This window comes from Lygodium microphyllum, chromosome 14 (assembly GCF_053477565.2).
Source record: "Lygodium microphyllum isolate KBCC chromosome 14, Lygodium_microphyllum_v1.1.10, whole genome shotgun sequence".
In the NCBI taxonomy this organism is placed as follows: Eukaryota; Viridiplantae; Streptophyta; class Polypodiopsida; order Schizaeales; family Lygodiaceae; genus Lygodium; species Lygodium microphyllum.
Window position 1 is genome coordinate 77,252,994 of NC_141148.1, and position 11,571 is coordinate 77,264,564.

Here is an 11,571-nt window from a genome sequence, read left to right on the forward strand (position 1 = left end):
TAATTAGTGCAAAGGAAATAAATTTAATAAATAATTATATAGACAAATTAATGAAAAAGGATACAAATTCTGTTTCTATAGAGTTGTGACACCCATGGATCTACAATGTGCAATATTTCTCACATAAGATCAAAGAATTCAACATTTTTCGAATTGTCCTAAGTTTTTGTAGTCAATGAATCCTAATCTACTTTAATCTAATCGAGTGAACTCTAATCTACTTCTAGTTCCCAAATTGATTTGTCACCGCATTAGAGGAGATATGGACTCAAGTTTGGGCCTTTTAGTTTTAGAGAGAGATCTTCTCAACCAATAGAGGGAGAGCTATTGTTACTAGAAAAATGAGAATTTCCAATTTTGAAGTCTTTAGCTCATCTTTAAAGATTTTTTAAATAAAGATTTTTTAGTGTTTTTGAGGCACAAATTCGTGGAGGCATAGAGAACGAAACGTCTTACTGAAATTAAAGACACTAGATAGAGACATTTCTTGTCAGTTCCATACAACATTACAATCTCTTGATTGTTTTCTTGAAATTCTTGACTAATATGCTAATACTTTCTCTCTATTATAGAATCCCTATATTTTTTCCCAAAATCTCAAATAGTCCAACAAAGTGCATTTCCTCCTTCATTTTGCACAAGATTTGCTATTCTCCCTTTTCAGTTGACATCTTGTTTTGCTTCCTGTTTTATTTCAGTGGAAGCTTCATATCCCTCGATGTCCTTTCTCGTATATCAAAGCAATCACAATAGACAATAATTTTGATCTTGACAATCAAAGGTGGATTCTTACACACAATAGAGAGAGAAAGAACAAATTTATTTGGTGTACAAAGGAGAGAGAAATCACATTCACACGTTGCCAACCAGTCATACAAAGCCTCACACATTATTGTGTAGAAGTTGCCGAAGTATCCCTAGAATTGGAGGTACTAAGTTGACTAATGAGAATCCCAAGAAAGGTGCTAGGTTGGTAACAATAGGCCTAGAAGTTATTTGATTTGTTTTTAACAAAGGCACATGCATGTCAATTTGTAGTGCATAGATTAGAACAAGTTTAGTTACATGTATGTGTCTTGAGCGTTAGAGTAACCCCTTTTTAGTGTCTCAACCTTGTAGGCCTAAGACTAGTCCGTTTTAGATGCTTTTTAAATTTATTTTTCATTTTTCCTAAATATTCCATAACATGAATGAGAGGGGAAGCTATAGATAATCGAATGATCCAAGCACCGCCATCATCCATGTAGGCTTAGGAAATTGGAAGAGGCTAGGAAGATCCTTGCATTAAATTTCCTGACTTTGGGCTCTTAAGTCATTCGTTTTAGCCTTTTATGTCGTAAGTTAGCTTTACGCCTTTTCAAACGCAATAACGTTTTGCTCGGGCGTGCGTCGAGACTTCAACGAAGGTGGACCGTCCCGCATAGGACTGCGCTCTTGCCTTATAAGCCCTGTGCGTGTTGGCCCGCGTCCCGCATAAGAGCGCACTATTGCCTGATGAACCTTGCCTTATATAAACTTTGTGTCCAAACGGTGCGTGTTGGCCTCTACATAAATGTCGGAGAACGCCGCATTCAGAGCTGCGTTGTCGGACTCGATTAGATCCGGCGATGGTCCGTTTGGTTGCGACACTAGCCCTCCTTCTCCTCTCGCTACATCTGGGCCAACGCGAGTGCGCCACGATCCGGTCTTGCAACAGCACGGCGGCATTCGCATACAGCGGCAGGTTCGAGTTCTGCTGCACCAATCGGAGCGGCATCAGCAGTATCGCCAGCCCCGCTAACGGTTCCATCAGCAGTCTGACGGCCGGCAGCTACTACCTGGCGGTGATCTTCCAGGGCGGGGTCGGGAGCCCCTCCCTTTGGGTGGCCAACCCCGGGCGGGCCGTCAATATCGACGCCACGTTCCGCCTGGATGACGGCGGCGATGCTGTCCTCGTTGACGGCGACGGCCACAGTGTCGCGTGGCGCGCTAACATAAGCGGCGCCGTGGCCTTCAATCTGGAAAGCTCCGGCAATCTTCAGTTCCTCGACCAGGGGAAGCTACCAATCTGGCAGAGCTTCGATCACCCGGCCGACCTTCTCGTCCGGAATCAATCCCTCCGATCAGGTATGCAGCTGTCTTCTCGCACTCCCTCTTCCGGCAGCTCTCATCCGGCCGCAGGTCTCGCCGGAATCGTGAGCTACTCCGCTGTCGTGGAGCAAACCCGCCTCGCATTCTATGCCGATTTCTCTGACTCCGGCAGCCTTCCTTACTACTCTCTTGCACCGAATGTTTCCTGCAGCAGCGGCGGCGCACTCCAGCTCTTGCTTTCCGCCGACGGAGAGCGACTGATTCTTGAGGAGCGCCTGAGCAGCAACGTAAGCATAGCTGGCCACTGCAACAAATCTGTCATCGTTCGCGAGTTTGTGAAGTCTCCCCTTGATTTCATGCGGCTGGGGAGCGATGGAAGTCTGAGGGGATACAGCTCCGGCGTCAACGATACGTGGGAGGAGGTATTCAATCTGTTCAGCGGATCGCTGCTTGAATGCGATCTTCCGAACGCATGCGGGTCGTATGGGGTATGCAGGAACAACACTGCGTCGATGCCGTCGTGCGGCTGCCCCGATACCTCATTTTCCTTGGCAGCGACAGGCGGGTGCAAGCCAGCTGCAGCGTTGAACTGCAGCGCGGGGGCCGGGTCGCAATACTTCGTGAGGATGGAGGGGACAGACTACTTCGCGAACGGGGCGGAGACAGATGATGGTAGGGGTATGGATCGCAATGCATCGAGGAGCTGGGGACCGAGTGCGACGATGCAGGTGAGGAAGGGGAAGGACTGCGCGAGGGCGTGCGCAGCGAGCTGCGAGTGTCGGGCGGCATTTTACAGGGAGGAGGAGGAGCGGTGTTATCTGTACAGGGAGGTGCTGACGCTGGCAATGACGGGAGGGAGGGGGCGCGTGGCGTACGTGAAGGTGCAGAACAGCTCCTATAGCCAGGGCAAGGGAGAGGCAGAGGCAGAGGGGGAGGCCGCGGGCGGCGGTGGCGGGAGGCGGACCGGCGCGACGTCGGCGGCGATCAGCGCGGCGGCCGGCGGGGGCGCGGCCGCGGTGCTGCTGTTAGCATTAGGGATAGTCCTGCTCCTTCTGTGCCGGAGAAAACATGGTGCCGACCCCGGAGAGGCCGGCTCGCACCAGGACAAGAACCCCGTCCCCATCAGACGCTTCGCCCTCAAGCAGATGCATCAGGCCTCGCTCGACTTTAAATGCAAGCTGGGAGTGGGCGGCTTCGGGTCGGCCTACAAGGGCACCCTTCCCGATGGCTGCCACGTGGCGATCAAACAGCTGGAGAACGCGAGGCAGCCGTTGGTGGAGTTCCGGGCGCAGGTGGTGTCCCTGGCGGCCCTGTCCCATCCGAACTTGGTCCCGGTGGTGGGATTCTGCGCGGAGGGGGCCCACCGGATGCTAGTGTACGAGTACATGCCCAACGAGAGCCTGGACGCGTGGCTGTTCCACCAGCACTCGCTGGGCTGGGAGGCGAGGCTGAAGGTGGCGGTGGGCGTGGCGAGGGGGCTGGCGTTCCTGCACGAGGAGGCGGGCATGGTGCATCTGGATGTGAAGCCGCAGAACATACTGCTGGATGCAGGGTTCGAGGCGAAGCTCGGGGACTATGGTCTGTCGAGGCTCACGGATGAGCAGGCGATCACGCACATGCGGGGCACGCCGAGCTACATGGCGCCGGAGTGGCTGCTGCACGCGTGCGCCACGGAGAAGAGCGACGTGTACAGCTACGGGATGGTGCTGCTGGAGGTGGTGAGCGGGCGGAAGAGCGTGGACCTCTCCAAGCACAGGGACAGCTGGTACCTCCCCGCGCTGGCGGCCGCCAAGTACAAAGAGGGCAGGCTCATGGACCTCATGGACCCACGGCTCAGCACCGGCGCCAGCATCGCCTCCGGTGCCGCACCCACCGCCGCCAGAGCCCGCGCCGGCTCTGGCTCCAGCCCCGGCCCCGGCGGCCCCTACCCGCCGCCCCCCGCCGGCCCCACCCTCGACCCGGCCCACCTCCAGCAGGCCACCACAGTGCTCCAAATAGCCTTCTGGTGCATTCAAGAAGACCCCTCCCAACGCCCCTCCATGCGCAGCGTCCTCCTCATGCTCCAAGGCGAGCAGAAGGTGGCAGAACCCCCTCTGGCATTCCAATTCGGCTCTGGCCAGCAGAGCTCCTTCGATCATCGAATGATTGAGCCGCCCACTGGGCCTTCCTCCCCGAGCTACTTCAACATCTCCTTTGGCTCCGAGTCTGCTTCTGTGGCTTACACCAGTAACGCTTGGAGTGAGGGCGTCGGCCTGCAGCTCGATGACTCCAGCTTCCTTCTCGCTTCTCAAGATTCGAACCATCTCTAGGAGCCTCGATCGATGCCAAAATCCCCCCGAGATCAACGCCGCCACCCACATGCACGAAGGTTGCTTGAATTGTTCACTAGAGGCAAGTAAACTTCCCATCCTCTCTTTCCTTGCATCTTCTTGATCCAAGCCTTACTACTCCCATCCAATTGACGATGCCTAACTATGTTGTCCTGCAATATTTTTGCTTACATCTCCCAAAACAAAGGTTTCTCCTCATATGAATCACAACTTTTGTACATTAGTTTTGCCAATCCAAATGATTCGACATGTAATAAAGTGTTTTATCTAAGTATGTCACTTTGTGTTATTTTGAGACACTTATCATTTGCGCCTTCCTCTCTTATTTTTGACATAATGAAAAGCATCTCTTTCAATCCATGACATGACATAAAGTCCCAAAAACTTCAAAGCCTAGTATACAAACTTGGTAGGATTTCATTCTTACCAAGTTTTGTTATTTCTTGCGCCTTTTTGTACTAGTATAACAAATGTTGGAGTTTCTTAACTCAAACAATTTGGCATTATAGTAGAATGTTAAAAACTAAAAAGGGCCAATAGGTAAAGCATTTAGGCCACTCGAATGAAGGCTTTCTTCCAACTTCATGGACATTCTAGCTTGATACTATCAACAAACTCACTTGTGAAATATGTACCACAAGATTGAGGGCTCGAAGCATCCCTATTGGAGTGTGCCCCTTGAGTAGCTCTTTGCCTTCTTTCTACTAAGAAATTGGACCTTCTCATTTTCACAATCCATAATTCTACCAATCAATAATTATGGTAAAGGAACTAGCATAATGGTCGCTTGTACAATGACACCATGTTCCTAATCGTAATGATCACCAAGATTCGCAATTTCTGAGGATTGTGGCATTCCTTGATAAGCTAGAAAGTATGTCCATGGTAGGTCATGTCAGTACTTCCCTCTATATAATGGCTCCTATTTTTCAGGTCCACATGTCATAGTACACTCTTCTTAGTTGCATGGTACTCCCCTTTCGCAGTCAATCTAGTAGTCTCTCTTAAGACTTACATATTCATTTCAAAAAACCTCATTAGTAGCTCAAATTTGTACAAACATTTACTCCAACTAGGTAATAACTACCATCTTTACAACTGAAGTTTGGGTCTTTACATTAGCTAAACTACCTTGTTCTTCAATTTCACTATTCCATGGGGTTCATGCCACATTGTTAATACAATGCACCCTTCAAAGCTGACATCTTCTTATAAGCTAACATTTAATACCATGGGAATAAAAAAGGATTCCAAAAGCTTTTTTGTTGTTGATGCTACAAAAGCCTTTTCTTTTTTGGCACTTGTGCCCGATTTGCAATGTGTACTCTCAATAGCCTCTAAAGGGATTGCTTCAGCTTGAGCCTTGAGGCTTGTACAACAAAGCAAAGGTGATGTTATAAATGACTTTAAATGGCTTTCCCAATCATATTGCACATGTAGAGGAGAAAATTTGCATGTGTTGACTCTCTAGTTGAGGGCTTACCATATGTCTAGTACCTTTGTCTTAAATGTATGCTATTAAATGTGATTCACTTTACAACTCTCTTACCATGTCTCTTTCAACACATCGAGCAAAGAATATGCATACAAAAACATGTCAAAACAAAACTTGAAGTTGACTCTTGCACGCAAGATTAATTTACTACTTATATAACTTGCACATTATATATATATATATATATATATATATATATATATATATATATATATATATATATATATATATAACGTGTTTATTGTTATTTTAAAACTTAGAAGATGTATTGACGTTGCAACTATATACTCTTTTCAATACTTGTGTTAGCATAAGAGAGTTATCTTACATGTTTACTAAGCAAGAAAATCATCTCCCTCACTTGCAAGTAGCCTTAGCATTATAAATTTATAGCACTAACCAAAGATAGACTTGCAAATGTTGGACTTTTTCTTATTTAGCATTTTCTAGTGAGTACGTTTGTTTGCCATTTCCTTGTGACATGATTAATCATGCAACTATTAGTGACATACTACTAGGGTGTGCACTCTTACAATTAAAAATGCACTCTTGGATGTTTTGTATTATTGGTGATGTCCCAAAAGAGTCTCTCTCTCTCTCTCTCTCTCTCTCTCTCTGTGGAAGTTAGAGTGTGTTTAACCCCTTCTCCTTTTTAAGGTTGGACATTTTGAAAATTTAACTTGATATGTCTCTTATATGCTCATTATGCAAAAAGATTGTTGGAGTTGGCTAAGCACCTTTGTTGAGATTGTGTTAAGGCTTGAGCCTTTTGGAATAAGGCTAAAGAAACCATGAAGTCCCTTGGTCTACAACACACTATGTCATGGGAACATGCTTTACTTGGTGATATAGGGGAACCAAATGAAGTGGAGTTATAAAATATGGAATATGATTAGAGAGATTGTAAGTGCATTTGGATCTTCACGAATAATGTTCTTCTTGGCAAGAAAAACAAGGATAGGCATACTTTAGTACAGAAGCTCACAAGCTACCTCAAGAATATATGTGCTTTGCTAAAGAGAATTGGACCTCTGTGTAGATCTTGTGAGTAAGATGTTCAAAAGTCCTACTTGAGCTCTCTCATATTATCCTTTGAATGACGCAGATATTCAATTAATTCAAATAATACCAAATGAGTTACATAATTAAAAAAAATGTTATAAATTTGCAAGGCATTTTCACTTAGATGTAGAGTCATCCACTTTGAGGTAACTATAACATTTTGGTAGTTTTAATGATGGATTATGCAATATAGCACTCATTTCAATTACATACGGGAAATAGAAAACCATCTACCATAGGCCTTGTTATATGATATACAATGTAAAATTCGACATGCCATAATATAGATGTTAATTTTACTTAAGGAGTTATAGGACACACTAATTTGGTTTGAAGGCCATAGTGAAGGTGTGCTTGGATTAGGTATGCATACTTTGGTTTGGTCACATTCGTAGGTCTATACCATTAACCCATTTTTTTGCTATATATTATTTTTGCAAAAATTATGTCTTTGGTACAAAATGATTGATGGTTCCTCTCCAAAAAGAAACCTATTTATGTATTGTTTAAATATGAATAGAGTACTTACTCTTGTTTGTGGTAACTTGAGAACTCAATCTTATCTTCTTCTCCTCCTACCATATCCGTGTTAGAGAGAGAGAGAGAGAGAGAGAGAGAGAGAGAGAGTGAGTGAATTCTTCTCTTATGCCCCTTCTTCTTTCTCTTCATATTTTGGGAAATGCATTTTAATACATGGAAATTGTACACTTTATAACATGGAAATATTATTAGAAATTGTATGCTTCATAGCATAGAAATATTATATTTTTGTAGGCATCCACAAGTGCAAGGACTTTGCACGTGCACATGCACAATTGATTTACTTATTACAAAATCCTAGAAATACTAAAAATTCATTTTTTGATGCAAAGCTATTAGAATATGTTAGATTTATTTTGGTAAAGAAAGTTGTGCAAGAAAAGGAAAAGTAAGAACACAAAAAGATACCTTCAATGTATTTTGAGTACAAAAGTCTAATATCATGTATAAATACATGCATGCTGGGGGAGGTGCTCACTGGGAAATTGTACCCAATGTTCTTGTGTCATGCAAGCGTTGTTGAATTCTCTTCTCTATTGTAATTTATTATTTTCATGTTAAATGCTAGTGAAAATAGTATCATAGTGTAGTGATTGGTGGACCTATCAACATCGAAGAGAAGGCATACATCCATCTTGCAAGATTATACCATCATTTTTATCAAGACTCGTTCCAATATCCAATGGTCATAGGCATTACACAAAGGATTCTAGCCTAAAGATTCTCTATCAACATTAACTATCTACACCACTTCAATGTTGGTGAAAACAACTCTTTTAAAGGCCCCTTTCTTTTCTATTATTTTCTCAAAACCACAACATTTCAAATGCCACTCTTAAAGTGGTTTTAAAGAGGGAAAGTGATTTTCCTTCATTGGATGTTAGAGTTCAATCCATTGATGCCAATTTGTTTATGGTGGCCACATAGTTTCAAAATGGACTGTAGCTTGGCCTAATTCGCCATTTTTGCCCCACCAAGAATCGATGGACAATGGATTGCACTACATTTCTCCTCCCAATAGATGTTGTTCACTGTCATATCATTGTCTAAAGCTTAAAAGCTTTTTCTACCATGTCAGGTTCTTCAAATATGGATTCGTCTCTTCCAAAAATTACTTTGCAATAACAAATCAATCTTCTTCACAAGGTTACTAAAGTGATTCAAGAGCATGAATGGAAAAAAAATCCAACCACTTAAAATCCAAATGATCACATTATTTAGACCATGAAAGGTGTATTCGACACGCAACAAACCAAAAAGGACCAAAAAGTCAATCATAAGTCTTTTCCAATATTGATTGAAAAAAACATGTCTTGGTTGAGTTAGTTCGATGATTATTTTGATGATGAAGCTTTTTTTGAGAAGAATAAAATCAATTGTGCTACAAATTATTTGACAGATAAAGCATCACTTTGGTGGAATGTTCTTCGCCATAGCACCAATCAGCCAAAGATGTAGACCAAATTTCAAGAAAAAGTTAAAGAATCCTTCTTATCACCTCAGTTTCATCTTTAAGCAAGATGAAATCGGTCAAATTTATATTGGCAAGAAAACGGTAATGTATCTAACTACATTAAAAGATTTTGGCAAAGACTTGTTCTATTTGTGTATGCTTGAGGAAGTTCTCGAGAGCACACTACAATGCAAATACGAAGGTGATCTGCAATCTAGCACCCAAGCTAAACTAGGTTCTCTTAAACCCACTTCACTTCACGATGCTATTTCCTATGCCCATGGTGGTGAAAAAGAATTCCAATCCATTGCTCTCAAATTCTTCATGGTCAACAATCTCATTCGTCTCGACCTTTCAACAACAATTGCAACCAAAAGAAACATTTTCTTTCTTACTATCCTAATTCTTTTCCATGCAACATATCCTCCAATTTCCAATTAAAAAAACACAACCCATAAAGGTATGCAAACAACAAGGTAAAATCTCAATGTTCAAAATAAAAGGCCCAAGTTTACTTGCCACCATTGCTGAAAACTTGGATATTTTTTATCAGATTGTCAAGTTCAAAAACAATCAAAACACAGCTTAGTTGCACAACATTAAGTACTTGATGACACTTTTGATTAGGGACTATGGACACATTGCAACAAGAGGCATTGACTAAAGAAAAAATACAAGTATGTCTATTTCTTTACATGCTTTGCTTAAGATGAAAGATTCTATCAACAATTCTAATGTTACTATTTTGCGTGATGATAGTAGTTCTCATGACTTTATTTTAGAAAAATTGGTCAGGGGTGAAAGCATACATAGTTAGGTGGTACCAAAATAGATTATTCATGACATGACTACCAAAAAGTGATACGAGTTGTAGATAGGTTCATGGTTAGAAGGATAAGAAATAAAACTTTGGCACCTTGGGATTTATTAATGCCTTTACTTTTAATGTGTATGATTCCACGTATTTGTGATTTTTTTCGTAATTGTTTGGTAATGGCCTAGTAACGACTTCAACTCTCTCTTTTGCATGTTTTCTTGGAAAGCCAACTAGAAAGATCTTTCTCTCTCTATGATCAATGGTGCCTAGTAATCAAAAGAAAGAGGGAGTTTAGGTTGAGCATTGTCAGGAGTGCATTAGCTTGGCATAGAGCAGATGAATTCAAGGGGTACACTTGGCACTTATGCATTTGTTGATGCTCATCAAGAGACACTACTCCTAGCAGAGTAGGGATGTGGGAATCATCAAATGTCAGAGCATAAGTAGATAAGACAATATGAAGCAAAGAGAAAAAGAGAATACCACTAAAAGGTACAATGGAGAAGACTCTAGGATGCTTAGGCCATGGATTCTTGGTTGAATGCAACTAGGTAGTTCATAAACCAAGCATCTACTGACTAACTATGTAGTCTTAATCCGAGCATCCCATGGCTAACTAGGTACTTGAAATAAGCTATTCCTCACTAGCTACAGACCAAGCATCCCTTGACTAACTAGGTAGTTCTTGAAATATATTTCTTGACCTAAGCATCCCTTGACTAGCTACTACTACTAACAAAGTATCCCCTAACTTACTAGGCATTTTTTGTGAAACAAGCACCCCTTGACCTAGATAGTAAGCTAGTGTGCAGATCAGGTGCTGTATGCGTGCGTAGTGAATGCTGGAAGGTCCCCAAGAACAAAGAACTCTACAAAATCTTCATAAAGGCAAAAAGAGATTTTGCATTACAAGAGACAAGAATACCAATTGGGTGCAATCTCCCCCCATGCCTTGTGTGAGCACTTCACAAGGCATGTATTTATAGATTTATTAATCTCCAAGCTCAAAAATATCCCAATTTACAATTAGCATGCTTTTGGATTTTGTGTTTGCTTTTGCCCAAATAAAGAGTAAAGCATTTGGGCATCCAAAAATTGGGTTGTGCCCAAATACAATGTCAAATAATGAAATATTTAAACCAAGCGCCTATGCGCATACAAAATAATAAATGTTTGTCAAGCATTTTAATAAATAAGCACACCGAAATAAATATTGGTGCCACGTCTTTAGTGATAAGGTGCACGCCCATAAAAAATAATAATTCTTTTAAGTATTTCGAATTTACGCCATTGCCCAGTGCTTCCCAACGCCACCGTTGCCTGCTCTACACATCAACTGAAGCACAGGGTGTTGAGAAACACTTTGCAACTCTAAATTCGACGGCACTCTAAACTTGAGTGTACTCTAAACTCATAAATGTCCATTAATTTAATTTGTATTTTGTGGAATCACCCATTGTGGAATTATCCACGTGTATATTAAAATAACATGATGTCTGAAAAGGACAGGTGTTTCCGTCAACTTCTCACACAAGGAATCCATCTTGTGTAGGAGCCCTAGAAAATAAATATAGTTTTACAGAATCCATCGAAAAACCTCACGGAATCCACCGTGGAATATACCTCCTGGCATCGTATCCCCGAGGTGGGATAGCAATTGTCCTCAATTGCTATTAGCTCAATATGGAGCGAGCAGTGAGGGGGGTAAGCACTTAGGTCATGGGTGTACGTCCATTGGACTTCTTCAAATGGATGATTTTTAAACTTAACCAAATATCTAGAATATCTATAGCTAGTTCTAGTG

The 11,571-nt window shown here is 42.5% G+C and overlaps 1 protein-coding gene across 1 annotated transcript; it reads left to right on the forward strand.

Moving 5' to 3' along the window:
• Nucleotides 1–1,454: 1,454 nt before the first annotated feature.
• On the forward strand, nt 1,455–4,671 carry LOC148025745 (G-type lectin S-receptor-like serine/threonine-protein kinase SD2-5). Its single transcript, XM_087692973.1, has one exon. The coding sequence runs from the start codon at nt 1,608–1,610 to the stop codon at nt 4,377–4,379; it is 2,772 nt and encodes a 923-aa protein (XP_087549099.1). The 5' UTR covers nt 1,455–1,607; the 3' UTR covers nt 4,380–4,671.
• Nucleotides 4,672–11,571: the final 6,900 nt, after the last annotated feature.